The following is a 27,215-nucleotide window of genomic DNA, read 5'->3' as shown; positions in this document are numbered from 1 at the left end:
GAGGCTGGAGGGGAGGGAAACCGCAGGCAGAGGAGACGGGGGGGGGCAGTGTCCAGCCTGCAGGTAGGGGTCAGCCTCTGAGTTGATGCCTGGGCTGTGAAGAGCTTTTTAGGGCCCTGGAGGAACAGGGAAGTGTTGCTATTTCTCTGTGTCCTGTGGTCTGAGCCATGCTTTGTCCTGTGATGAGTCCAGGCCACGCCAGGGTGTGAGGTACCGATGTATTATTCCATGTCCCTGTGGGTAGGGGCTTCTCAGAGCTATGGCTGCGTTACCCACACACACATTTTATTTTTGACTGTGGCCCTACACATAGAGTTAGTGGGTTTTGCCTGTTTTTAGGAAACGGAAGATATCCAGGAAAGACTCCCGGTGATGTGCCTGGACTATTGCAGGAGTTGAATGGATGGGGCAGTAATTTGACTCTTTTTGATGTCAGTTCATTGAGATCGGGGGTGGGCTGTCTCTTCTGGTGACTGACAGAGGACTTGCTGTGCTTAGAGGCACCCAGGATGCTGTCCTGCCAGGAGCACTCAGGAGAAGCTCATCAAACCTTTGTACACGTGGTCTGTTTTTCTCTTTTTTAATTGAGATATAGTCACTTTATAGTCAGAGAAGGCAATGGCACCCCACTCTAGTACTCTTGCCTGGAAAATCCCATGGGCCGAGGGGCCTGGTGGGCTGCAGTCCATGGGGTCGCAAAGAGTTGGACGCCACTGAGCGACTTCACTTTCACTTTTCACTTTAACACATTGGAGAAGGAAATGGCAACGCACTCCAGTGTTCTTGCCTGGAGAATCCCGGGGACGGGGAAGCCTGGTGGGCTGCCGTCTATGGGGTCGCACGGAGTCGGACACGACTGAAGCGACTTAGCAGCAGCATAGTCACTTTACAATGCTGTGTTATTTTCTGCTGTAGCAGGAAGTGAATCAGCCGTATGTTTCCATAGATCCCGTCCCTCTTGGACCCCCGTCCACCCCATCCCACCTGTCCTGGTCACCACAGAGCTCTGAGCTGAGTTCCCTGAGCTGCACAGCTGCCTCCCGTCAGTTATCTGTTTTACACATGGTGCTGTACGTGCATCAGTCCTAAACTCCCAGTTCATCCCACCGCTGTGCCCACACACTCGTGCTCTACATCTACATCTCTGTTCCTGCCCTACACATAGCTCCATCGGCACTGTTTTTCTAGATTCCACATATATGCAGTAATATATATCTGTTTTTCTCTGACTTGCTTCACTCTGTGTAACAGACTCTAGGTCCATCCACGACTCTACAAACGACCCAATTTCATTCCTTTCTATGGCGGAGTAATATTCCAGTGTGTATATGTACCACATCCTCTTTATCTAGTCATCAGTCGATGGAATTTCAGGTGGCCTCTTACAATGCTTGTGTCCTAGTGGTCTGCCTGTGGTCCGCAGAGTGCCTGGCTAGCGTTGTGACTGTTTATGACGGCGTCGGGCAATGTTTTCGTGTTCTGTGTTCCCAGCAAGGTCTGGAAATGAAGGAGAGCAGGAAAACAGAAGAAACAGAGCCGAGCGGTAGCAGCTGAGAGAGGGGATGCTGTGACAGCCCCGCCCACCGTCGGAGTGTAGATTTCCCAGCAGATGGGGGTTGGGGGGATGGGGTCCCATCCAGGTAGGCAGCGGCACCCCTGCATCACGGGAGCAGATGTGTGTGTGTAGTTTGAGCAAAACTTGGTTAATATTTTGGGTTTGGAAAATTTAAAAACAAGCTGATTTTTGAAATTTTAAGGATCATGAATGGAAACTGTATAGCATAGAGGCATATACACTACCATATGTAAAATAGATAGCCAGTGGAAATTTGCTGTGTGACTCAGGGAACTCAAACTGGGGTTCTGTAACAATCTAGAGGGGTGGGAAAGGGAGGGAGGTTCAAGAGAGAGGGGACCTGTGTACACCGATGGCTGATTCATGTCGATGTATGGCAGAAATCAAACTAGTATTGTAAAACAATCATCCTTCAATTAAAAGTAAATTTTAAAACAAGGAAGCTGTGACATTTTTTGTTAACAAATGGTGGGATGTGTTTTATGAGAAGTGAGAATGGCAAGTGTGATGCTTTCCGGTTTAAACAAAATCCCTTTCCCGAATGTTCCTCATCTGGGCCAGAATAATTAATTATTGGCCCTGGGGAGGGAAAATGCAGCATACGGGCTCCTCGTGACTTGCTGGGGCCATGCCTCATGTCAGGGGGACACCGCACCCTCTGCCCCACCCCCACCCCGCCCAATGGCCCCGGTGCAGGCTCTTAACGGAATGCTCCGTCTGTGTTCTTTCTGCCGTGTCGACGCTTATCTCTGCCCTTGACCATGGCTGGCGTTTTAGTTTCTTGTCTTCTGCATCACTGTTTGCTTTGTCTTTGGAGAGCGAGTTTTATTACGGGAGGAAATGTTCCAGGGCGGATCAGATTCGTGTCTGGTTGACCTTTGTGCCCGGGCAGCCGAGGAAGTGCCGCCAGCCAGGTCGTTTTTCAAGAACAGAACTTGCTGTGCACTTCAAGGCAAGCCTGGGAGGCAGCCCTGCAGGAGGAAGGTTTCAGAACTGTGTTTTGTGTGCACCTCCTAAGGTCACGCAGGATGAGTGGTCACGCTTGGTTTTGCTTGCCTGCGATTTCTGAGAACAGCACTGGCTGGCCTTTTCCACATGGATTTACACTTGGAAGTGACCGATGGGGGCCCTGGCTGACATTTGTCTTTTGTTGGGAAGCATCCATCACTCGGCTTTTACAATTTCCAATGAAATAATTTTGTTTATGTTCAAATAATGAAACTCCCCGAAGATGTTCTCCCATTAGGGATGTGTTTATTGTTACTTAAAAAAGCCGGCAAGTGCTGAGTCTGACTTTCCGACTTAGTGAATTTGGATGTCAGAAGGCATTTTTGTAAAATGCTTTTAAACTGGGGAGGTTGTTGGAGATCTCACGGTTTTCTCAGTTTTCTCTTTTGGGTTAGCTCCTTTTCTGAAATGTATAGAAAGAGTAGATCACTGTTGTATGGTAAGAACTAACATAGTGTTGTAGTCAATTATGCTTCAAAAACAAACTCATGGAAAAAGAGATCAGATTCGTGGTTACCAGAAGTGGCGGGTGTGGGGGAAGGGGGTCTTGAAAGAAGGTGGTCAAAAGGTACAAACTTCTGGTTATAAGAAATAAATACTAGGGATGTAATGTACAACATGATATGTATCATTATGTATAATGATAATATATGAAATATATAAAAATATATAGATGAAAGTTTTAAAGATAGTAAATCCTAAGAATTCTCATTAGAAGGAAAACTTTTTGTGTTTTATTTTGTATCTATATGAGATGAAGGAGCACTAAACTTGTGATATTCATTTCATGATGTATGTTACCAGATGTAACACAGATAATTTTGCTGTGCATCTTAAATTTATATAGTGCTTTATGTCAATTATATCTCAGTAAAACTGGGAGGAAAAAATAGCCCCTTTTCTCCCTCTTGTAATAATCCTTTTGCACAAAGTTTATTCTTACTTTAAAATTCTGATTTTTTTAATTTAACGTACTTCAGAATAAATATTGCCTAAACAAAAAAACATAAAGTTTTTAAGCTGGAAATCAAACTTTTCTCTAGGATTTTTACACGTTGCCTAACTTCTGCACAGAGAGTAGGGAGGTTCGGATTGACGTATATACACTATCGATTCTATATATAAAATAGACAAAGAGGGCTTCCCCGGTGGCTCAGACAGTAAAGAGTCTGTTTGCAGTGCAGGAGACCTGGGTTTGATCCCCGGTTTGGGAAGATCCCCTGGAGGAGGAAATGGCTACCCACTGCAGTATTCTTGCCTAGAGAATTCCATGAACAGAGGAGCCTGGCGAGCTACAGTCTATGGGGTCACAAGAGTCGGACACGGCTGAGCGAGTAACACACACACACACACACACACAGTGAGAACCCACTGTATGGCACAGGGAACTCTATACTCAGTGCTCTCTGGTGACCTAAATGAGAAGGAAATCCAAAAAAGAGGGGATCTACGTATGTGTATGGCTGATTCGCTTTGCTGTACAGAAGAATAGAACACAACATTGTAAAGCAGCTGTACTCCAAAAAACAAAAAAGAAACCATCTGGAGGGGATCTTAGCAAGCATTCAGTTCCGTCTATTCCATTTCAGTGGATGAGTAGAGACGGACTGAAGCAGCTCAGTTTCCAAGTATGGTGACTTTGGTAAATGAGTTTTATTCACTGACTCCTAGATGGTCAATGGAGACAGCAGAGTGAGAGAGCGGAAGCCTCCTCATGCACATGGAGTCTAGAGTGCTCCTTCCCTGTGGGACTTAGGGGTCTGTCTGGGTATGTCCTCGTCCTTAGGTCACGCTGACTTCACAACAGAAGCTGTCACTGTCCCCGAGGGCTCACTTCTTTGACATCTGCTAGAACCTTGCATGTCTGAGTGGTCTGGGGCTGGGGAGTGATGTGCATTTAAAATATATGAAGGAAATTCAGAGACTGTATAATTTTCTGCCCCATTTTCTTATCCTGCTTTCACTTCTGATTTTGCAGAAGTGATAATTACAGGTTAATTATCCAGACTTATGCCTTTTGGTGGAGAAGGCAATGGCACCTCACTCCAGTACTCTTGCCTGGAAAATCCTATGGATGGAGGAGCTGGTAGGCTGCAGTCCATGGGGTCGCTAAGAGTCGGATATGACTGAGCAACTTCACTTTCACTTTTCACTTTCATGCATTGGAGAAGGAAATGGCCACCCACTCCAGTGTTCTTGCCTGGAGAATCCCAGGGACGGGGGAGCCTGGTGGGCTGAAGCGACTTAGCAGCAGCAGTAGCAGCAGCATGCCTTTTGGAGAAAATTGAAGTATAGTTGATGTACAGTGATTCATGTGTACAGCAAAATAATTCAGTTAGTTTTGTTGTTCAGTTGCTAAGTTGTGTCCGATTCCTTGCGACCCTGTGGACTGCAGCATGCCAGGCTTCCCTGTCCTTCACTCTCTCCTGGAGTTTGCTCAAACTTGTGTCCATTGAGTGAATGATGCCATCCAACAATCTTATCCACTGTTGCCCCCTTCTTTTCCTGCCCTCAGTCTTTCCCAGAATCAGGGATTAATTCAGTATTAATTCAGTTAATACAGGTATATATTCTTTTTCAGATTCTTTTCCATTATAGGTTATTACAGGATATTGAATGTAGCTCCCTGTGCTATAAAGTAGGTCCTTATTGTTTATTTTTTATATTGTAGTGTGTATCTATTAATCCCAAATTCCTAGTTTATCCCTGCTTTCTCCTTTCACTAACTGTAAGTTTGTTTTCTATGTGAGTCTGTCTCTGTTTTGTAAATAAGTTAATTTCTGTCATTTTTTTCTAGATTCCACATATACATGATGACATATTTATCTTTCTCTCTTGACTTACTTCACTTAGTATGATAACTCTAGGTCCATTGATGTTTCTGCAGATGGCATTAGTTCATTCTTTTTTATGGCTTAGTAATATTCCACTGTGTATATGTGCCACATGAACAGTTAGGTTGCTTCCATGTCTTGGCTATTGTGAATAGCGCTGCTGTGAACACTAGATGCATGTATCGTTTTGAATTCGAGTTTTTGTCTGTTCTGGATAGGTGCCTGGGAGTGGGATTGCTGGGTCATGTGGTAGCCCTGTTTCTAGGTTTTTAAGGCACCTCTGCACTGTTTTCCATAGTAGCTGAACCAGTTTACATTCCCATCAGCTGTGTAGGAGGCTTCCCTTTTCTCTGCATCTTCTCCAGTTCAGTTCAGTCGCTCAGTCGTGTCCGACTCTTTGCGACCCCATGGACTGCAGCACGCCAGGCCTCCCTGTCCGTCACCAACTCCCGGAGTTCACCCAAACTCATGTCTGTTGAGTCGATGATGCCATCCAACCATCTCATCCTCTGTCGTCCCCTTCTCCTCCTGCCCTCAATCTTTCCCAGCATCAGGGTCTTTTCAAAAGAGTCAGCTCTTCGCTTGAGGTGGCCGAAGTATTGGAGTTTCAGCTTCAGCATCAGTCCTTCCAATGAATATTCAGGACTGATCTCCTTTAGAATGGACTGGTTGGATCTCCTTGCAGTCTAAGGGACTCTCAAGAGTCTTCTCCAACACCACAGATGAAAAGCGTCAATTCTTCAGCACTCAGCTTTCTTTATAGTCTATCTTCTCCAGCATTTATTATTTGTAGACTTTTGAACGATGGCCGTTCTGACGGGCATGCGGTGGTGCCTCGTTGTCGTTTGATTTGCGTTTCTCTTACAATTGGTGATGTTGGTCTTTTTTTCCTGTATCTGTTGGTTATCTGTATGTCTTCTTTGGAGAAATGTCTTCTTAGGTATTCTGTCATGCTTTTCTGTTAAAATGTTTTTAAATCTTTACTCTAAAGGTTTTCAAACATGCCCCAAAGTAGTTATGTTTATAATGGTGTACTGACACCCTCCGGGCCCTTTATGCAGGTTTTTATGATCGAGGTTTGCCCACCTTGCTTTACTCTCTGAATCTTTTTTTCCCCTGCTGATGTATTTTAAGGCAAATCCTGAAATAATATTCCACCCCTATATATTTTAGTGAACATCTCTGAATCTGGGGCCATTCCTTGTCACTGCAGTAGCATCGATAAACTGATAGAGGAGACTGAGCTCCTTGCTGTCAGCTACACTCCTTACAGACATGGGCTTCTGGCTGCTCCCAGATCCCCCCGTGGATCTGGTTGTTCTCGTGTGTTCAACCAGAAACACGCTGCTCGTTTGATTGTTGTGTCTCATATGTTTTTAAAGAAGCATTTGTTTTCTTCTTTGGCTGCGTCAGGTCCTAGGCGCATGCACGCAGGCTTCTTGCTCCTGCTCAGGCCCCAAAGCGTGTGGGCTCAGGAGTTGCAGCACGCACGATTAGTTGCCCAGTTGCCTGTGGAATCTTAATTAGGGCTCGAACCTGCATCCCCTGCATTGCAAGGCAGATTCTTAACCACTGGACCACCAGGGAAGTCCCTCTTCTATCTTTTTTAGTCAAGAAGGTCTCCATCCCTCCATCCCCACTCCACTGTTTCCCCCCACATCATTGACTTGGTGAAGATTTGGGTCAGGTTTTATGCACAGTGTCCCACTGATCTGTTTCCTTCCTCAAGGTATCGCCCCATCCATTTCTTGGTCCTTCATATTTCCTGAAAAATGGATGGTAGTTACAAAGGTTCAGTTGAATCCAGGTTCAGAAAGAAGAATACTGAACAGGTGGCTGTCCTGCATCCTGCCTGGGAGCACTTGCCCGCTGGTGTCTGATTCTTAGGGATGCTAAGGTAACTTGATATGGTCAGGCGACGGCTTCTATTGCGTTCTTCCCTGTCAACCTTTCATCTAGTGATTAGGCAATTAAAATCATTGCCTAAATCATTTTTCTCTACATACCACAAAATGACGCTTTTCTAATTGATCAGTACTTTCACAGCTTTCAGTTGGAGCTTGTCTGTGAAGGGCTCTCTGCTCGCCCTGAGAACATTTAGGAAAGGGAGGGAAGAATGCTTGCTTTCACCCTCTAGTTGCCTGTCGTTAGTGGAAGTGCCCTGGCTGTCTGCAGTGCTGACGAGTGAGTCAAGTGTTTTTGGTCTTGGTTTGGTTTTCTCTTTTGCTTCCTCCCTCCCTTTTTAGTATCATTTTAAAGTTCATGCTCCCCGTTCCCAACACTTTATTATGCAAATTTCCAGACTCGCTGAAATGTTGAAAGGATTATACAGTGAGGAATTCTCCAGGCAAGAATATTGAAGTGGCTTGCCATTCCCTTCTCCAGGGGATTTTCCCAGCCCAGGGATCAAACCCAGGTCTTCTGCACTAGAGGTAGGTTCTTTACCATCTGAGCCATCAGGGAAGCCCCTTCCCTTATGCATTCTGTGGGTTTGGTTAATTGCTGTCTTTTTTGGATACTCAGATGGTGCCACCTTCTGCCCGTGAGAACCCCTTCCTGTGTCTTCTGTGACTTGTCTGGCTCCTTTTTTTATTTATTAATATTTTTAGCTGTACAAAGTACGGTTGTCTATTGCAACTTGAGGGCTTTCTCTAGCTGTGGCGAGTGCCGGCTACTCTGCCGTGGTGCTTGGGCTCCCTGTTGTGCTGGCTTCTCTTGTCGAGGAGCACGCGCTGTGGACCTCAGCAGTTGTGGTGCGTGGGCTTAGTTGCTCCGAGGCATGTGGGTCTTCTCAGACCAGGGGTCAAACCTGTATCCCCTGCACTGGGAGATGGATATCTTATCCCTGGACCGCCAGGGATTCCCCTCATTCATCTTTGAGTGATTCCTTGCTCTCTGCCAACAAGATGTTAAATGCTCATCTAGTGCATTTTGCCAACAAAAGTCCGTTTAGTCAAAGCTATGGCTTTTCCAGTAGTCATGGATATATGTGAGAGTTGGACTATAAAGAAAGCTGAGCACCGAAGAATTGATGCTCTTAAACTGTGGTGTTGGAGAAGAGTCCTGTGAGTCCCTTGGACTGCAAGGAGATCCAACCAGTGCATCCTAAAGGAAATCAGTCCTGAATATTCATTGGAAGGACTGATGCTGAAGCTGAAACTCCAATACTTTGGCCACCTGTTGCGAAGAACTGACTCATTTGAAAAGACCCTGGTGCTGGGAAAGATTGAAGGCGGAAGGAGAAGGGGACGACAGAGGATGAGATGGTTGGATAGCATCACCGACTTGATGGACATAAGTTTGAGTAAGCTCTTTAGGAGTTGGTGATGGACGGGGAGGCTGGGTGTGCTGCAGTCCATGGGGTCGCTAAGAGTCGGACACGACTGAACGACTGAACTGAACAGTACATTTCCTGCCTCCTGCCTGGAATCAGCCCTTCCTCCAGGTGGCCCTGGTTCCTTTGCATGGGGAAAGGTGTTTAGGGACCACAGTCTGGGGTGTGGGCTTGCTTATTGTCACTGGGTTGTCATTGCCTCTGCTGCTGCTAAGTCGCTTTAGTCGTGTCTGATTCTGTGCGACCCCATAGACGGCAGCCCACCAGGCTCCCCCATCCCTGGGATTCTCCAGGCAAGAATACTGGAGTGGGTTGCCATTTCCTTCTCCAATGTATGAAAGTGAAAAGTGAAAGTGAAGTCGCTCAGTCAGGTCCAACTCTTAGCGACCCCATGGACCGCAGCCCACCAGGCTCCTCCATCCATGGGATTTTCCAGGCAAGAGTACTGGAGTGGGGTGCCATTGCCTTCTCCCGTCATTGCCTCTAAGGGTCTTCAAATAGGATGAGCCAAGAAGTACATGAAAGAAAAGAAAAGAGAGATATGAAAAAGGAAAATAAATCATGAGTTCATACTTAGCTTTCTAATTCAACTGTAAAACCACGTAGTTGTAGCTTTGATTTTATATTTGCTTTTCCCTTGGTATTCGCTGAAAATCTTGCTTTCTAACGATATTCACAGAATTATTTTGTACGTATTGTACATGCACACACATGTCTTTAAGTAGTATGAATACTGCTATTAAGAATAAGAGCAGTGAGAGAAAGCAAATTTTTTGCAGCTCTCTTTGGCCTTAGAATATACTTAACTATGGATGTATAGTCAAAATGGGCTTCCCAGGTGGTGCTAGTGGTAAAAGAACCCCCGCCCCCGTGCAGGAGATGTCAGAGACTGGGGTTCGATTTTGATCCCTGAGGCAGGAAGATCTCCTGGAGGAGGGCATGGCAACCCCCTCCAGTGTTCTTACCTGGGAAATTCCATGGACATAGGAGCCTGATGAGCTGCGGTAGGATTGCAGAGTTGGACATGACTGAAGCAGCTTAACATACATGCACGTATAGTCAAAATCGTGTTTAAAAAAGTTATTTTCTCTGTGCAGTCATATCGGTAATTGTTTTAATAACCTGATAAACAGAAATTCATTTTTCACTGTTAAGGATTGTATTTTTTCCCTTATGACTTACCTCAACTAAAAAATGCAAAACACGTTCATGATTAATCAAATCTATAAATCCCTGAAAACAAAATATTTGTATTTAGAGAAGCCGTGCTCCCCAGCCTTTCTTTTTTATGAAGGTCACGTGTATTCTGTTCTGTGCTTTGCCTTTTTTGCACGTCAGCATATCCTCGAAATCTTTCCATATCAGAGAGTGGAGACTTTCTTCTTCTTCCACTTCTCCTCCTCTGTTTTCTTTCTCTGTCTCCTTTCAGTCTTTCATTGCCTAGAACTACCATAATTTATTTAACTGTTCTCTGCTGGTGGCTATTTCTGTTGTTTTCAAACTTCAGCCTGACAAATAATGTCCCAATGAATAATTGGTAGATTCCTAGAAATGGGATTGTTGCATCAATGGTTTAATTAGATATTATTAAATTCCCTTCTCTCCATTGGGGTTGCATTATTAGTTTTTAAAAGTCCAGTCGGCAATGGATGAAAGTTTCTGTTTTCCCAAACTTGTCTTCATATCAAACTTACGGTTTTTGCCAGCCTGACAAGTAAGACATGATGTTGTTCCATAGTATTAATTTGCGTTTTTTTTGGTACGAAAAAGTTGAACATCTTTCATTTTAAGGACTGTTTTTAGAAACTATTTATTCCTAATCTTATTTACTTAGTTTTTCATTGCATTGTCCTTTTTTCCTCTTCAATTTTTAGGTGCTGTCTGTGTATTAGGAATTTAAGCCCTTTATTGGAGGTGTGAAATTACAAAATCTCTCCTCAGTTTCTCATGTAGTGGGATTTAGAACTCCTTTGTTTTATACTTTCTGATTTTGCGTTATGGCTGGAAGATTTCCTCATTCTCAAGTTACTCAGGAATCCACTCGTGTTTCCTTCAATTACTTGTAAACTAATTTCTTTTTCTCAGTGTTTCAAAGCTCTCTCTCTGTGTCTTCTTTCTTGCAACATTTCTGATAGGATATCTACTATCGTTCTTATCTTTTTTCATCTGTACATTTTTTTTTCCTTCTTTATCACTGGTTTTCACCAGTTTATTTATGGTTTGCTTTCCTGCAGTTTTCTTTAAGGATTTTACTACTTAGGGCTTATTGAGAATCTTGAATCTGTTTATCAGACTTGAAAAACATTTTAGCCATTATTTCTTCAGATTTTTTCTGCACATGTACTTAAATTTTTTTCCTATTCTCCCCCAGGAGACTGTTCTCTCCCAGGAAACTGGGGCCTCCGTTAAAGGGATTCCAGTCTGTCTGTTGCTGCCCCGCAGCTCACTGATGCTCTGGCCTTTGGGTTTTCGTTCATCCTTTTTCTCCTGTTTCTCATTTCAGAGTTTTTATTTGCTATCAAGTGTCCTTTTTTCCCTGCAGTGTCCAATTTACTTTTAATCTCATTAGCGTATTTCTGATTTCAGACACTGTTTTCCATCCCAAAAGTTTGACTTGCATTTTTTTTTTTTTTGTATCTTTCATTTAGTTCCTCACCATCCGCCTGCTTTCCTCTGCTTTTTGAGCTCATGAAGTATAACAGCTCTCATGTCTTTGTCTACTGATTTTTTAAAATCTATGTCATTTCTGGTCTGTTTCTAATTATTTTTCTTTTGTTTACGTAGGTCAAAATTTCCTGCATCTTTGCTACTATCCCTGCTTCCATTTTTTAAATAAATTAATTTTTATTTTTGCCACACCGTGCACCATGGGGGGTTTTAGTTCCCCAACCAGGAATTGAACCCACACCCCTGCATTGCAAGGACAGAGTCTTAGCCACTGGACCACCAGGGAAGTCCCCCTACTTCTATCTCTGAGAAGTGTTTCTAATGACACTAATACAAGGACATTTTAGTGACTCTTTCAGTTGTAAATTAAAAATCTATTTTCATTGTCAAGGAAGTTGTTTTGCATTTACTGCAAGTAATTTTAGGGACTCATTCTAATTTAAAGGCAAAAAGGGATAAAGAAATTATGTAAAAAGAAAGGTTTAGAGCTTATTTTCTTAAACTGTATAGTGAAAAATATATACAGGTTTAAAAAAAAAATCATGATGATGTGACATTCTTGTTTGTTCCTATAAGGATACTCCTTCAGACAATGTGGATTAGGTAGTATTAGAGCATCCACTTTAGGAATGTGAGATTTCTGAAAGTTAAAGCTTTGGTCCAAACCTCCTAACTGTCATTTGCGATTTTTAATAGAATCTTTGCCTCTGAGTTTCTCTATGTAGGATGAGTGTCAAGTGGAATTTAGGAATGACACTGCGTTGACTGTTACACTTTTTAATGTTTTAAAATTTGTTTTTAACTAGGGGAAAATTGCTCTACAATGTTGTGTTGGTTTCTGCTGTACAACAATGAAATCAGCCATACTTGCACATATATCCCTTCCCTCTTGAGCCTCAACTATTGCAGAAGAACAAATCTGAAGGATGTACATTGCAATGCCCATGTCATCGTAAATTAGGATCCAGGGAGCTGAAGAAGATAGTTAACTCAGTTGGAGATTTACTCTGCAGATAAACAGTTACTATTTAAAACTGAAGCTGGGGTCGAGTTATTTACGGCTGTGTTCGTGCAGAAGCTGTTAAGTATAGACAATGAAATGCTTGTTTGATTTCCTGAAAACACCTCTGGGGAAAACCTAAGAGAATAAATACAGTGTGTGAATTTCAGTGACTCAGCTTGAGCCCCAGGCTCCCGTCTCCTCTGTGTGTCACAGAAAGAGCTAGAAGAACAGGCCTCCAGGTTGCTCTTGTCTGCACTTTAGATTTCTCACCTAGAAGATGGACATAGCAAGACCTTTCTTGCGATCCTTTTTTTTAATGAAGATAAACAAGGTTAAGTGTACAGGATACCTAACAAAGTGCCTGACTCGTGCTAGGCCTTCAGAAAATGTCCTGTGCCTGCAGCTATAGCTGTTCTTTCTTAGACCATCAAGTTGGTTATTTATAAACCCGTTGACGTAATTTGTTTTGTGGTCATAATTGATGTTTCTCACACTGTATTTTAGTTTTGCATTTGTTGTTCAGTTGCGAAGTTGTCTCCAACTCTTTGCAACCCCATGGACTGCACACACCGGGCTTCCCTCTCCTTCACTGTCTCCTGGAGTTTGCTCAACCTCATGTCCATCGTGTAGATGATCCCATCCAACCATCTCATCCTCTGTCAGCCACTTCTCGTCCTGCCTTCAATCTTTCCTACCATCAGGGTCATTCCCAATGAGTTGGCTCTTTGCATCAGGTGGCCCTAGTAGCTTCAGCTTTAGCATCAGTCCTTCCAGTGATTATTCAGGGCTGATTTCCTTTAGGATTGACTGGTTTGATCTCCTTGCTGTCGAAGGGACTCTCAAGAGTCTTCTCCAGCACCACAGTTCGAAAGCGTCAATTCTTAGGTGCTCAGCCTTCTTTATGGTCCAACTCTCCCATCCATACATGACTACTGGAAAAACCAGAGTTTTTGACTGTAGTTTTGCATGTGCGGTGCTATGCTAAGTCACTCAGGCATGTCCGACTCTTTGAACTCCATGGACTGTAGTCCACCAGGCTCCTCTGTCCATGGGATTCTGCAGTCAAGAATACTGGAGTGGGTTGCCATAGGCATTTACAGATCTGATTTTTGACTTCTTGTGTGGGTGATGTTTAAGATCCACTGAACTGGAATTTTCTTAGAAAAGAGAAAAGGCTTTTTCTGTAACATTAGGGGCCTCGATGAAACAAAGTATACTTTTGCTAATTGAACTTCTGTTGCAATCCACAGTGTTTCTGTACCTTTGGGTTTTAGAACCTGCTGTGCCTGTGTGCCAGGTTACTTCAGTGTGTCTGACTCTTGGGGACCCCATGGACTGTGACCTGTGATGCTCCTCTGTCCATGGTTTATTCCAGGCAAGAATACTGGAGTGGGTTGCCATTCCCTTCTTCAGGGGATCTTCCCAACCCAGGGTTCCAACTTGACTCTCCTGAGGCTCCTGTATTGCAAACGGATTCTTTACCACTGAGCCACTAGGGAAGCCATTAAACTGCTAGAGCTACCTTAACAAAGTATCACAAACTGCATGGCTTAAACCAGGGGTCCCCAACCTCTGGGCTATGGACTGGTATCCATCCATGGCCTGTCAGGAACCAGGCTGCAGAGCAGGAGGTGAGTGGCAGGTAAGCAAGCAAAGCTTCATCTGTATTTACAGCCGCTGGCCATCAATCACATTACTGCCTTAGCTCTGCCTCCTATCAGATCAGCAGTGGCATTAGGGTCTCATAAGAATGCAAACCCTACTGTGAATGGCACATATGAGGGAACTAGGTTGCTTGTTCCTTACGAGAGTCATCCCCAAGCCATCTCCCCACCCCCAGCCCCACAGGTCTATGGAAAAAATGTCTTCCACAGAATCAGTTTTTGATGCTGAAAAGGTTGGGGACTTCTGGCGTAAGCTGTAGGAATTTATTTTCTCAGAGTTCTGGAAGTTGGAAGTCCAAGATCAAGCGGCCAGCAGGGTTAATTTCTCCTGAGGCCTCTCTCCCTGGTGTGCAGATGGCTACCTCCTGTGGGTCCTCAGGGCTGCACCCCAAGTGTCTCTTCCTCTTTTTAGGTGGACCAGTCCTGTCCAATTAATAGGTAGACCTAATTTAACCTTTTGTTGTTGTTGTTTAGTTGCTAAGTTGTGTCCGACTCTTTTGTAAACCCCTGGACTCCTTGGGATTTCCCAGGCAAGAATACTGGAGTGGGTTGCCACTTCCTTCTCCAGGGAATCATCCTGACCCAGGGATCAAACCCACGTCTCCCACATTGGCAGGCAGATTCTTTACCACCGAGCCACCAGGAAAGCCCACATTTCTGATTTGCTCCTCTCTTTATTTTTCATCAGTAATATGTCTGTAATGGGCTGGTTTTCAAACTTTTCTTTGACCTTGACCCACAGACAGGAATATATTTATGTGTTTGTGCATAATTCTAGCAAATATTTTCTAAGTCAGTTGTTGCCTTTATAAAGTGGTATGGGGACTTTCTTGGAAGTCCAGTGCTTAACACTTCACACTTCCAATGCAGGTTGGATTCTGGATTGGAGAACTATTCATAAGATCCCACATGCCTCCAAAAAGTAAAAAAAAAAAAAAAAAAAAAGGCATGTTTATAAAAATAGCTGTTTTCGGATGGGCCGCTTCGTAAGCTGAAAAACACGCCCGCCACTTGTGGTTCAGGCTTTGCCGTGTGATATACGTTAAGCGATTTTCCTTTTTGGCCCTTTGAGGTCGCGGGCGTGCAGTCGGCTTGCAGTGGTTTATGGTATTTTTGACCCTCATCATAAGACTTTCCTGCAGAGGAAATTAGAGTTCGGAAAATTTCTCTGCCATTTGGCACCTTTTGTAGGAAGTAGAAGACAGTTGGGTGGGAAAGTTCCAGCATGGTGTTTGTTTTTGCTGGAGAGACACACAGCTGAGTCAGATTAGGACAGGCTGACCGACTTCACCGCCACCTCCCCTGACCTCCGCTCAGTGATGGATGTTACATTCGGGCTTACTTTCTGTCTCAAGGTGTGAGCTTAGTTTTGCTCCAGAGTGGTTTTCTGTTGCCATAAGGCTTCTCCTGGGGAGGCAGAAGAAGTTTTTAAAGGGATGGAAGTCTTGTTTTGGGGAGGATGTGGCCTCAAGTCTTAATTCCACGTGATACACTGTGTTGGGGCTCTGTTGGAGTTTTACCCACGCTGTCTGTGGTCAGCAGGTGGGAGGCTTGCATGGTTTCTCAGCTAGCAGTTGGCCCTGTGAGCTTAGGAGCAGCATCAGTGAAAAGCTGTCTCATGTCATCCCTGAAGACGGACTCGGGAAGATGGGGTGGCGGGCAGAGTGTTCGCTCTCTGTGCACAGAGTAACCTTTTTAGTGTCAAGACCTAGGAAGTACTGGACCAGAGGATGATGAAAGTGTTACTTGAAAATGCAGCTTCTTACTGGAGGGACCCCAGGGCACGGCACTTCAGGTTTGCAGAGTGAGCTCGCACCCTGGTTTGCCTTTCGTCGGATACCTGTGACCTTGGAGATAGAGCTGACCCCCTTTCCTCTCACAGCCTTCGTTTGACATCAGTGAGGCTGTGCCCGGAACAGAATGGTCACAGAGCCAGTCCTGGCCCCTCTGTTCCTCCTCAGTCCTCCAAGTCGTTTTTCTTTTTTTTTCTGGGAAAGGTGTTGGAGGGGTAAATTAGGAAGTATATGAAAACATATGGCAAAAGATTGAAGACCAATACAGATACTTTTTTCCCATGTATTCCTCACCCTTTTTTTTTTGTTTGTTTTTGAGCTTTTTATTTTGTATTGGGGTATGTTGTGACAGTTTCAGGTGGACAGCAAAGGGACTCAGCCAGACATGATGCATGTGTCCACTCTCCCCCAAGCTCCCCTCCCACCCAGGCCGCCACATACCATTGAGCAGAGTTCCCTGTGCTCCACAGTAGGTCCTTGTTGGTTACCCATTTTAAATAAACTGTGTGCATGTCCATCCCAGACTTCCTGACTATCCCTTCCCCTCATCCCTCCTCCTGTTTTGCCTGTTGTTTTTTTTGTTTTGTTTTTTAAATATTCTGACCAGTTGATTTTACTATGATGGATAATAAAAGCTAAATAAAGATCTATAAGGGGAAGTATAAATTAGGAGTTTAGGGTTAGTATTTACATACTTCTATATATAAAATAAATAAGCAACAAGGATATACTCTATAGCACAGGGAACTCAATACTGTGTAATAACCTAGATGGGAAAATAATCTGAAAAAGATTAGATATATGTATATGTATAACTGATTCACTTAGCTGTACACCTGAAACTAACACAATATTGTAAATCAAACATACTCTGATTTGAAAAAAAATTAAATAAAAAAAGATCTAGAGAGAGAAAACCTTAAAGGTCTAGAGAAGAGAGGAGAGCCGGCCACCCAGGGAGCCCATGAACATAAGTTTATGGATGCAGTGGCCCCGAGACTCTCTCCTGTGATGAACTGTCCCCACAGTTGAACTGTTCATCACAGATAAGCTTAGACACTGTCCCCTCCCCACAAAGACTCCGTTTGCCAGCCCACGGGATTTAGGGGGTGTCCTGGTAAATGATAGCTGCATGGCTGACAACTGAAGACAATGAATGAACGGACAAGGAGAGTGCAGCCAGTCTTGTAAATGAGACATGTATCTCAGCGTTGAATGTGAGGAGCCAGGCAGATGGTGTGGGTCTTCAGTTCAGGGGGACATTGTTTCGAGGCTTCAAGAGAGTCCTGTTGCAGAGCCTGGAAATATGTGGGCTTTTTTGTTTGTTTTTTGGAGGTTGAAGTTTTTAAACTTTTGTGTATGAAGAGCTGGGGGTTCTCGGTTGCTGCTAGTGATAAAGAACCCGCCTGCCAATGCAGGAGACATAAAGAGACATGGGTTCAATCCTTGGGTCAGGAAGATTCCCTGGAGGAGGAAATGGCAACCAGTTATAGTATTCTGGCCTGGATAATCCCTTGGACAGAGGAGCCTGTCGGGCTACAGTCCGTAGGGTCGCAAAGAGACGGACATGACTGAAGCAATTTAGCATGCACATACGAAGAAGTAGCATCGTATCTGCCTAAAGTAGATGTCCTGGATGACCTAGTCAAGGAGGTTCCCTTAATCCAACTTAAGCCGATGTCTTTTGAGTACCAGCAGAAGCACTGGCACATATATAGACTGTGTTTCTGAGTCATACCGTGCCAGTATGAGCAGAGCTGGCCACAGTGAGACCCCGGCCAGATTCTCTCTGGTGGCTCCTGTAGAGCTGCTGGTGGCCTGTGTTGCTTCTCAGCTGCAACAAGGCAAGGAGGTGGAAACGTGTGGCTTGAGGCTGTTGTTTCACAGCGGTCTCGCTATCCAGTAAGAGGAGTAGGGAGCCTTTAGGGCCAGGGGCTTCCTGTTTGGGTAGGAAGTGGAGATATGACCACTCACCCCAAGTGGGCTACTTCTTGGGTTTATGATCCAGAAAGAGCAAGATGGGAGGTGGACTCACCGAGAGCTGGATGGGGTCACTGGTGGTGAATGGTATCTTTCCCCTCCCACCACGTTCAGATGTGTGCAAGCCCACCCCCACCAGTGTGATGGTATTTGGAGCTGGGCCCTTTGGGAGGGGATTCAGTTCAGATGAGGCCATGAGGGTGGGGTCCCATGTTGTGGTTAGTGTCCTTAGCAGAAGGATGAGAGTCTGCTTTAGTGATGACCAGAGAATGTTGCTTGTTAGGCATGGATGTGATGCCATGCCTAACATTTGGAGAATAGGGGGGGAAAAAAACCATTGTGTTTTGGGTGTTTTTTTTTATTTTTTGGGTGGTGTGGGGAGAGGCTCACCAAGTAGCAGGTGTGATCTTAGTTCCCCAACCAGGAGTTGAACCCACATCCCCTGCATTGGAAGCACAGACTCTTAACCTCTGGGCCGCCAGGGAAGTCCCTAAATACCACTGTTTCAGGTCTCACTTTTCCTTATGAGGTATTCTCTTAGGTTCTTCTTTTCACTCCCTCCCAAAGTGCACATCAGAACTCGCCACAGGCACCCCAAACCCACAGGTCCAGGGTGAGCTCTCTGGCAGTTTTGTTGTTTGTGTCTTTTTTTTTTTTTTTGGCGATTTTACGCATGGGGTGTTTGTAAGGTCTTCACGAGTGTCCACGTTCTGGGGAGAGGAAGACCGTAAATACTATAGAGGAAGGTCGGCTTAGCACTGTGAGTGTGCGGTTTCTGGTTCTGCGGGTCCTGCCGCCTCTCCCGCTGCCTGGGTAACTCTGCACTCTCGTCCTCCAGCCCTTCACCTCTCTGAGGTTGAGGTGTCTCCTGCTTCCCATTTGAACAAACCCGCCCTCCTAGCTGGGGCGTCACCTGTTTCCACGCTAGATGTACCAGAGTCACAGGTGCCTCTTCTAGTCCAGGACTGAGCTTGCTTCAAGTCCTGGACTTTATCAGTAGGGGCTGGCGCAGTTCCCGGGCCAAGGTGTCCGTTATCCAGTGGGGAGGACTAGGAGCTCCTTTTGGAGAACTAACGTCAACTCAGACGGCTAAGCTTTTTGGTGCCTGTGTTGTGGAATGCTTCACTAATAGGCTGATTGTGTTTTTACTTGCCTTTGAAAGAAATTAACTTACTAGATAACCATTGAATGTTTCTGTGGTTTTGTTTTAACATGTACGATAAAACCTCTTCTTATATGTGTTCTGAGGGATTTTGTTATAAAACTTACAGAGGACAAATGCGTACCTGGAAATGGCCCAGCGGCAGTGAGTGCCCTGGGGCCACGGGCAGAGCCACCTTAAGGCAAATTCTCGTCTCTTTTGAGGGACCCCCGTGCTCACAGGGGGAATTCTGTGAGGCCGTCAGAATCAGGTCACCCTGGGGCTTGTTTGCTCTGGAGTGGCTGTAGAACTACAGACGTTTCGGTCCCTTGAGTGGAGGTAGTCAGAGTTCCACTCGTTAGCCAGGCTGGCAGGACTCCTGCAGAGAGGTCCCAGAACAGCTCGGCCGGTTGGCTGGCCCCGACTGTGGCCCCGGTGCGGGGTGCCTTCCATGTCAGCTGGCTAACTGTGGCATGAGCAGCCGGAATGTTTTAATCACATAAATGCAGGACTCCTGTTTGGAAAGCAAGTTCGTATTCTAGACATTGGTTCTGTCTCGTAATCTCTGTGTCCTTTTCTGTTCCTACCCAGGTGCCACGTTAGAGGAAATAAACCAGCACTGGGACTGGCTGGAGCAAAATCTCCTCCACACCTTGTCTGTCTTTGATAATAAAGACGACATTGCCAGTTTTGTCAAAGGGAAGGTGAAGGTAGGTTCCCCCCACCCCACCCTCCGGCTTTCTTAAAACTCTGACTTCACTGGGTCTCAGTTGTGGCCTGTGGACTCAGTTACAGCATGCAGGAGCTAGGTCCTTGACCAGGGGTTGAGCCTGGGCCCTTGCATTGGGAGCGCGGAGTCTGAGCCACTGACCACCAGGGAAGTCCTGAAGCTAAGTCTGTTGACCTTGATGTTTCCCCCGGTTTCACATCTCTCTTATCACGGCTGCATAACATTCAGGACACTGCAGCTTTTTGATCATATTCTTTTCCTTTAATAGTGTCTCTACTATAATTGAACTTCTGGGCTTAATTATTGTTGTTGTTTAGTCACTAAGTCGTGTCTGACTCTTGCAACCCTATGGACTGTAGCCCCCATGGCTCTTCTGTCATGGGATTTCCCAGGCAAGAATACCAGAGTGGGTTGCCATTTCCTCCTCCAGGGGATCTTCCTGACCCTGGGATTGAACCCATGGGTTCAATCTGCCTGCAGTGGCAGGCAGATTTTTTTTTTTTTAAACCACCGAGCCACCAGGGAAGCATTAAAACCAAATGAGTTTGACTTGTCATCAGTCAAATTTTAAAGAGTCAATGTGGCAAAATCCACCCGAAATGGAAACAAAACAAAACCCTTATTCTTGGGCCTAAGGTTTCCTTATCCTTTACAGAAGCGAAGGTCCTTTTTTATCTCAAGGGGAAAAAAATATTGAGATTCATGTTTTTGCACAGCAACAATGTTATTTGTCTCCTGAAATGAGTTAGTAGCAAGTTCTTTGCAGCTGTGACATCTTGTCCCTCTTTTTTTTAGTTGCAGCTGGCACTTTCCTCTCTCTGCAAGTGGATATTTATTCTTAAAACATGTTAATTGAATGAAATGAAAACCAAATAAGTTTTGAGAAGGGAGAGGAATGTTTGGGGAGGTCTCTCTTACCTGCTGTGAGCTATGTCTTATGTAGCAGCTCTCATTTCAGTAAGACGCTTGGTAACTGATGCTTTGAAAACCCTCACCGGCAGGGAGGGAATGTTTCTCATTCTGATTTTAACTCTCTTACGAAACAGTTTCACACATTAGCCTGTGATGTAGTTTTCATCCCTTAGGGTAAAACATCCCAGACCATTGATTTTTTTTTCTCTCTCTCTCTCTAAAAAGTTTGCCTTTCCAGTATCCTAAGTGTTTTGGCTTTTAGTGAAGGGTCTTAGAGTAAATTCTTAATTTTATTTTTTGGGAAAGATTTATCTGTTTCTCTTTGGCTGTGCTGGGTCTTCGTTGCTGCTTTCGGCCCTTCTCTAGCTGCGGTGAGCGGGGGCTGCCCTCTCATTGCGTTTCGAGGGTTTCTTGTTGCAGACCACGGGCTCTAGAGTGCACAGGTTTCAGTAGCTGCGGCAACGTGGGCTCTGTAGCTGTGGCTCCCAGGCACGCGAGCACAGGCTCTGTAGTTACGGTGCGCGGACTCGGTCGCTTCGAGGCCTGTAGGATCTGCTGGGGACCAGGGGTGGGGCCTGTGTCCCCTGCACTGTCAGGCGGATTTTTGACCACTGGACCACTAGGGAAGCCCTAAACTCTTAGTTTTGAAAGAGCCAAGAGAAGCATTGTTTTCCTTTGGGGACTGGGGATAATTATGGGGTCGGGTGGAAGGCCAGTCTTCTGAGTCCAGGAGGAGTGACGGTGTTGGCTGGTGTCCTCTGCGGTTGCCTCTGGCCCGTGGGGTTAGCAGATGGGTGCAGGTCCCAGTGGGTCTTTTTCAGCTCATGTGTTATCACCACAGAGTGGTCCAGCTTGGTTCCCCAGGTCAGGCTGCACGGACAGAAATACCTGTTTCACAGTTATTTTCACATTTACCTTCTTTTCTCGGTCTCACCTTAGTGCTGGCGGTTCTTTGATTTATATGTTTCTCCTCTTAATCAGGAGGAAGGAAGTGCATTTCTGCTGCAGTGACTTTTGGAAAGTCAGAAGAAGGGGAGGGAAAAACTTTTGCTTTAACCTCTTATACTCTGTGCTGGGGGCCTGGAAATTAAACCAACAGAAGACAGCTTAATGAGAAAAACAGAGTTTATCAGCTTGGGCAGTGCAGGTAAAGGTGGGAAAAACTCCACAATGAATAGCTCAGTGGGACGGTTAGGGTGCGGGGCTTGTGCAGCATCATAATGAAGAATAGCACATTTACAGAGAAGCGACGAATCAAAGGAACAAAGAGTGTGAGCTTTTAGGGTGGTAAGCCGCCGGATGCTGGATCCAGTTGGGTTTGCCGTGTAGGCTCCTCTTTTCTGGAGCCTCTCGTGCTGGTCAGAGTCCAGAGTTGTCTCTGATGAGTCAGAGCCGAAGAGCTGTCTTCCTCTTTCTGGCACAGGATGGGGAGACACTTTTACAAATGGAGATTTGTATCCTGTTTTTAGGTAAATAGTGGGGAAGGGGAGAGAGTTTTTTTTTTTTTTTTTGACATCTGCTATTTCTCAAGTGTCTTTAGCTCAAAATAATTCTTAAGCCCAAGTGGCATATTTGGGGAGGGGGCATATACTGATCCCTTGGGGCTTCCCAGGTGGCTTAGCAGTAAAGAATCTGCCTGCAATGCAGGAGACGTGGGTTTGATCCCTGGGTTGTGAAGATCTCCTGGAGAAAGAATGGCTACCCTCTCCAGTTTTCTTCCCTGGGAAGTCCCATGGACAGAGGAGCCTAGTGAGCTACAGTCCATGGGGTCACAAAGAGACATGACTGAGCACACATGCATACACAGACACACGCACAGATACACAGAGATACACAGACACACACATATACATGCATATACAGACACACACGCATAGATATACAGAGACACACACATGCGTACATGCATGTACACACACAGACACACACATACACACACTCACACACAGACACACACACACACATACACGTGCACACACATACACGTGCATGCATGTACACACACGCACACACAGAGACATACACACACAGACACACATTCACGTACACACACAGAGACACGCACACGCGCGCACACACACACACACACACACACACACACACACACTCTGATCCCTTATACTCCACAGCAGACGTGCCTTTGAAGTCCCGGGGGGCTGCTGGCCTGGAGTAGGTGCCGGGGCTGAGGGGACTGGCCGATCAGAGGTCGGCTGTGTGTTTGAGGCCACCGCATGGCGTTGGGTCTTCTTCGTTTGTCTTGGGAGATTGAAAGGATCTGGGAGTTGGGGCTTTCCTGCCTGTATCCTGACCATTCGACTTGCTCTATGGAACTTTAAAGGAAGCCTCTGCGTTGGGCTGACTTGGCCATCAGGGAGGCCAGGGCCTGTGGGCTGCCCTTGTGACCATGTCTGCCTGCTATAGAGGCCTCTTAGAAACCCCCTTCACATCTCATGGTGCACAGCAGTTATTACATATTAGGTAACTTTGAAAAAATATCTCTCGGGATTTCCCTGGTGGTCCAGTGGTTAAGATTCTGCCTTCCAATGCAGTGGGTATGGGTTTGATACCTAGTTGGGGGGCTAAGATCCCATGTGCCTCTCCGCCAAAAAAAACAGAACATAAAACTAAAGCCATATTGTAACAAATTCAGTAAAGACTCTAAAAATGAGCCTTATCAAAAAGATCTTTAACCATAAAATACCCCTCTTAGTTATAACTTTTATAATGTCTTGTGAAATAAAATTTGGAAAAGAAAGAAAAACATCATGAGAGAAATGAAAATCCCTTGAAGTTCTTTACCAGCCTCCAGATTTATTTTTTAAGAAACTTTAGCTCGCATTTTTATTTTAATGGTAATGTGCAGGATATTTTCTAAAATTGCTCGTGCAGTGTAGATGTGGGTAGAAATCCCCTGGTGGCTCAGAAGGTAAAAAGTCCACCTGCAATGCAGGAGACATCTGCAGGAGATTTGGGTTTGATCCCTGGGTCAGGAAGATCCCCTGGAGGAGGCAATGGCAACCCACTCCAGTATTCTTGCCTGAAGAACCCTGTGGACAGAGGAGCCTGGCAGGCTACAATCCATGGGGTCGCAAAGAGTCAAACACGACTAAAGTGACTTAGCACACACGCATAGTGGATTTATAATGTATTAATTTGTGCTATACTACAAAGGGATTCAGTTATAGATACACATTCTTTTTTTAAAAATACCCTTTTTGTTTATGTTTGATCACAGGACGTTGAATACAATTCCCTGTGCTCTACAGTAGGACCTTGTTGTTTATCCATCGTATATATAACAGTCTGCATCTGCTAATCCCAAACTCCCAATCCGTCCCTCCCCCCAGTCCCCTTGGTAACCACAGGTCTGTTCTCTGTGTCCATGAGTCCGTTTCATAGAGATGTTCTTTTGTATAAAAGGACTAACTTTTAAACCCTGGCGTGGATGATGCTTCAGAGTTGATGCATTGAGTCCATACCCCCCAAGACCATCATTTGACCTCCTATCTCTGGAGGGAGGAGCAGGGGGGATGATAAGGTAGTAACCCATTTGAGAACTGGGGCTTAGAAGTTGGGGATTCACCCAAAGCCTCGCTGGTGAGTGGCCAAGAGAGAGACTGGTCTGAGGATTCCCCCAGCTTGCTTCCTCCCCTCCGGGCGTGTTTCTGGAGGGTGGACCGGATCCTCACCCATCCTAAGGGTCTGTCTGAGTGGGGCTGGCTCCCCGGATGCCCATGCTTGACTGTCCTTGCCCTTTTCCTGACCTGGGGACCCTTCTCTGTCTGTATGTCAGGCTCTGATTGCCGAGGAGACGAGCAGCAGGCTGGCTGAGCAGGAGGAGGAGCCTGAGAAGTTCCGCGAGGCCTTGGTGAAGTTCGAGGCCAGGTTCAACTTCCCAGAGGCCGAGAAGCTGATCACATATTACTCATGCTGCTGCTGGAAGGGCCGGGTGCCCCGCCAAGGCTGGCTGTACCTGAGCATCAACCACCTCTGCTTCTATTCCTTCTTCTTGGGCAAGGAGCGTAAGTGAGGGGCGAGTGGGTCCCTCCCGGATGGAGCTGGCTCCTGGGATGCTCAGCGCTGGTCCCGAGACCAGTCATTGCCTGAAGAGTTAGGCAGCAAAAGATTTAAATAAGTGGTCGAGACGTAACAGGTGGCATGTGGTTAATTTCCAGATGCCCTGTGCAGACAATCATATTGTATTATATATGTGAGTACCACTAGGAGGTTTGATTTTATTTTTTTAATTTTTATTGGAGTATAGTTAATTTACCATGTTGTGTTAGTGTTTATTCTACAGGAAAGTGAATCAGTAATACATATACACTTTGCTGTTTAGTTGATGTTGTGTCCAACTCTTTGCGACCCCATGGACTGCAGCACGTCAGGCTTCCCTGTCCTTCACTGTCTCCCAGAGCTTGCTCAAACTCATGTCCATCGTGTAGATGATGCCATCCAACCACCTCATCCTCTTACACCCCCTTCTCCTCCTGCCTTCAATCTTTCCCACCATCAGGGTCTTTTCCAGTGAGTCAGCTCTTTGCATCAGGTGGCCAAAGTATTGGAGCTTTAGCATCAGTCCTTCCAATGAATATTCCTGGTTGATTTCCTTTAGGATTTGATCTCCTTGATCTCCTTGCTGCCGAAGGAACTCTCAAGAGTCTTCTCCAGCACCACAATTCAAAAGCATCAATTCTTAGGCTCTCAGCTCTCTTTATGGTCCAACTCTCATATCCATACGTGACTACTGGAAAAACCACAGCTTTGACTATATGGACCTTTGTCAGCAAAGTGATGTCTCTGCTTTTTAATACACTATCTAGGTTTGTCATAGCTTTTCTTCCAAGGAGCAAGCATCTTTTAATTTCATGGCTACAGTTAACATCTGCAGTGATTTCAGAGCCCAAGAAAAGAAAATCTGCCACTGTTTCCATTGTTTCCCCATCTATTTGCCATGAAGTGATGGGACCAGATGCCATGATCTTAGTTTTTGAATGTTAAACTTTAAGCCAGCATTTTCACGCTCCTCTTTCACCTTCTTCAAGAGGATGTTTAGTTCCTCTTCGCTTTCTGCTATTAAGATGGTATCATCTGCATATCTAAGGTTGTCTGAGGAAGTTTCTGAAATATATACATATATCCACTGTTCTTTATTTTTTAAATGTTTATGTCTCTGGCTGCCCTGAGATATTTTAGCTGTGACATGCAAACTTAGTTGTGGCACGTGGGATCTAGTTCCCTGACCAGGGACTGAACTGCAGGCCCTGCATTGGGAGCACAGATCCTTAGCCGTTGGACCACCAGGCAGTCCCTATCCACTCCTTTTTTAGATCCTTTCCTGTATGGGCCATTTCAGAGAATTGAGTTCCCTGTGCTATACAGTAAGTCCTTATTAGTTATCTATTTTATACATGAAAGTGAAGTCACTCAGTCGTGTCCAACTCTTTGCGACCCCATGGACTGTAGCCCGCCAGGCTCCTCTGTTCATGGGATTCTCCAGGCAAGAATACTGGAGTGGGTTGCCATTTCCTTCTCCAGGAGATCTTCCCAACCCAGGGACTGAATCCGGGTCTTCCGCATTGTAGGCAGATGCTTTACTGTCTTGTATATGTCAGTTGCAATCTACAGGGGTTTGATTTTATGAGAATTCATTTCTTCTCCTGCCTTAAGGAGCCTTTCTTTGTAGCTCCCTTCACGCACCTTCTGAAGAGTTTTTGCTACTTTGAAAACAGTGTAACCGAGGGCGCAGGAGTTCTAAAGGAATAGAACAAGCTGTACTTCTGAATCCAGGGAGCCATTTAAACAATTCTGAGGTGTGAGCATAGCAGGTATTTGTAGAAAGGGGTTCCTCACCCTGGATCCCCTGAGATCCAGGCAAGAGTTCACTTCTCGCACATTTTTCTACCCACAGTCATCGTCGTGGGCAACAGGATTCTGAGGTAAGAAAGGGAAGCCACAGAATCAATGGTGTATTGAAATGTTCGAAGTCATGACCATTGAAACTTCTTCTGGAACAAGTGTTGTCTCAAGTGCCCACGCAGGGTGGTGTATATGCTGTGTTTGTATTTATACAGATGTATATTTTTCCTTCCTGCGTTTGTTTTTATTTCACGTGGAGCCAGTAGGCAGGGCTCCTCTGTACTCTGCTGTGGCCTGCGTCCTGCACAGGGTCACCCCTGGCCTTTCCTGTGCTGCCCCCTGGGCTCTGACACCAGTACACGACCCCTGTGTGCACAGCCTTCCCCACCCTTGGAATCAGCTCCCACCTAACCCTTGCCATTCTGGGTTTTCTGGTTTCTGAAATTCTTCTCAAAAGTAAACACCCTCTTTCTCTTTGCCTTCCCCATTCTTAGGCCTGTTTGGGAGCTCTTGTTCATCCTTCAAAATTCAGTTCAGATTTTCTCATCTCTCGGAAGCCTTCGCCGCTCCTTTTGTAACTTGTCCTGCACTTGTGTCTCTGTTTTGGGTCCTGTCAAGTCAGTGGTCTGTTTTCTCCTACTTGAATGAGCTTCTTAAGTGCAGGGCTCTTCCCAAGGTGTTTGCTTAATGAGAGAAAGCTGCAAGTGTAGATGG

The 27,215-nt window shown here is 45.4% G+C and overlaps 1 protein-coding gene across 6 annotated transcripts in view; it reads left to right on the top strand.

Moving 5' to 3' along the window:
- TBC1D8 (TBC1 domain family member 8) overlaps positions 1 to 27,215 on the top strand; it is a 141,296-nt gene that overhangs the window by 59,498 nt on the left and 54,583 nt on the right. For 4 of the 6 annotated variants that reach the window (XM_070798300.1, XM_070798299.1, XM_019969804.2 and 1 more), the window contains 2 exons: positions 19,592 to 19,710; positions 24,436 to 24,664. The exons of 1 other annotated variant lie outside the window; for it this stretch is intronic. In XM_070798300.1, the coding sequence (XP_070654401.1) occupies positions 19,592 to 19,710; positions 24,436 to 24,664 (348 nt within the window). Of the gene's footprint in view, positions 1 to 19,591; positions 19,711 to 24,435; positions 24,665 to 24,717; positions 24,853 to 27,215 lie in introns of those variants that run through there. One more of the 6 variants, XM_070798302.1, reaches the window with a different exon arrangement.

This window comes from Bos indicus, chromosome 11 (genome assembly GCF_029378745.1).
Source record: "Bos indicus isolate NIAB-ARS_2022 breed Sahiwal x Tharparkar chromosome 11, NIAB-ARS_B.indTharparkar_mat_pri_1.0, whole genome shotgun sequence".
Lineage (NCBI taxonomy): Eukaryota > Metazoa > Chordata > Mammalia > Artiodactyla > Bovidae > Bos > Bos indicus.
The sequence above is the reverse complement of the archived record's forward strand: the minus strand, read 5'-3'. Positions and strand labels throughout refer to the sequence as shown.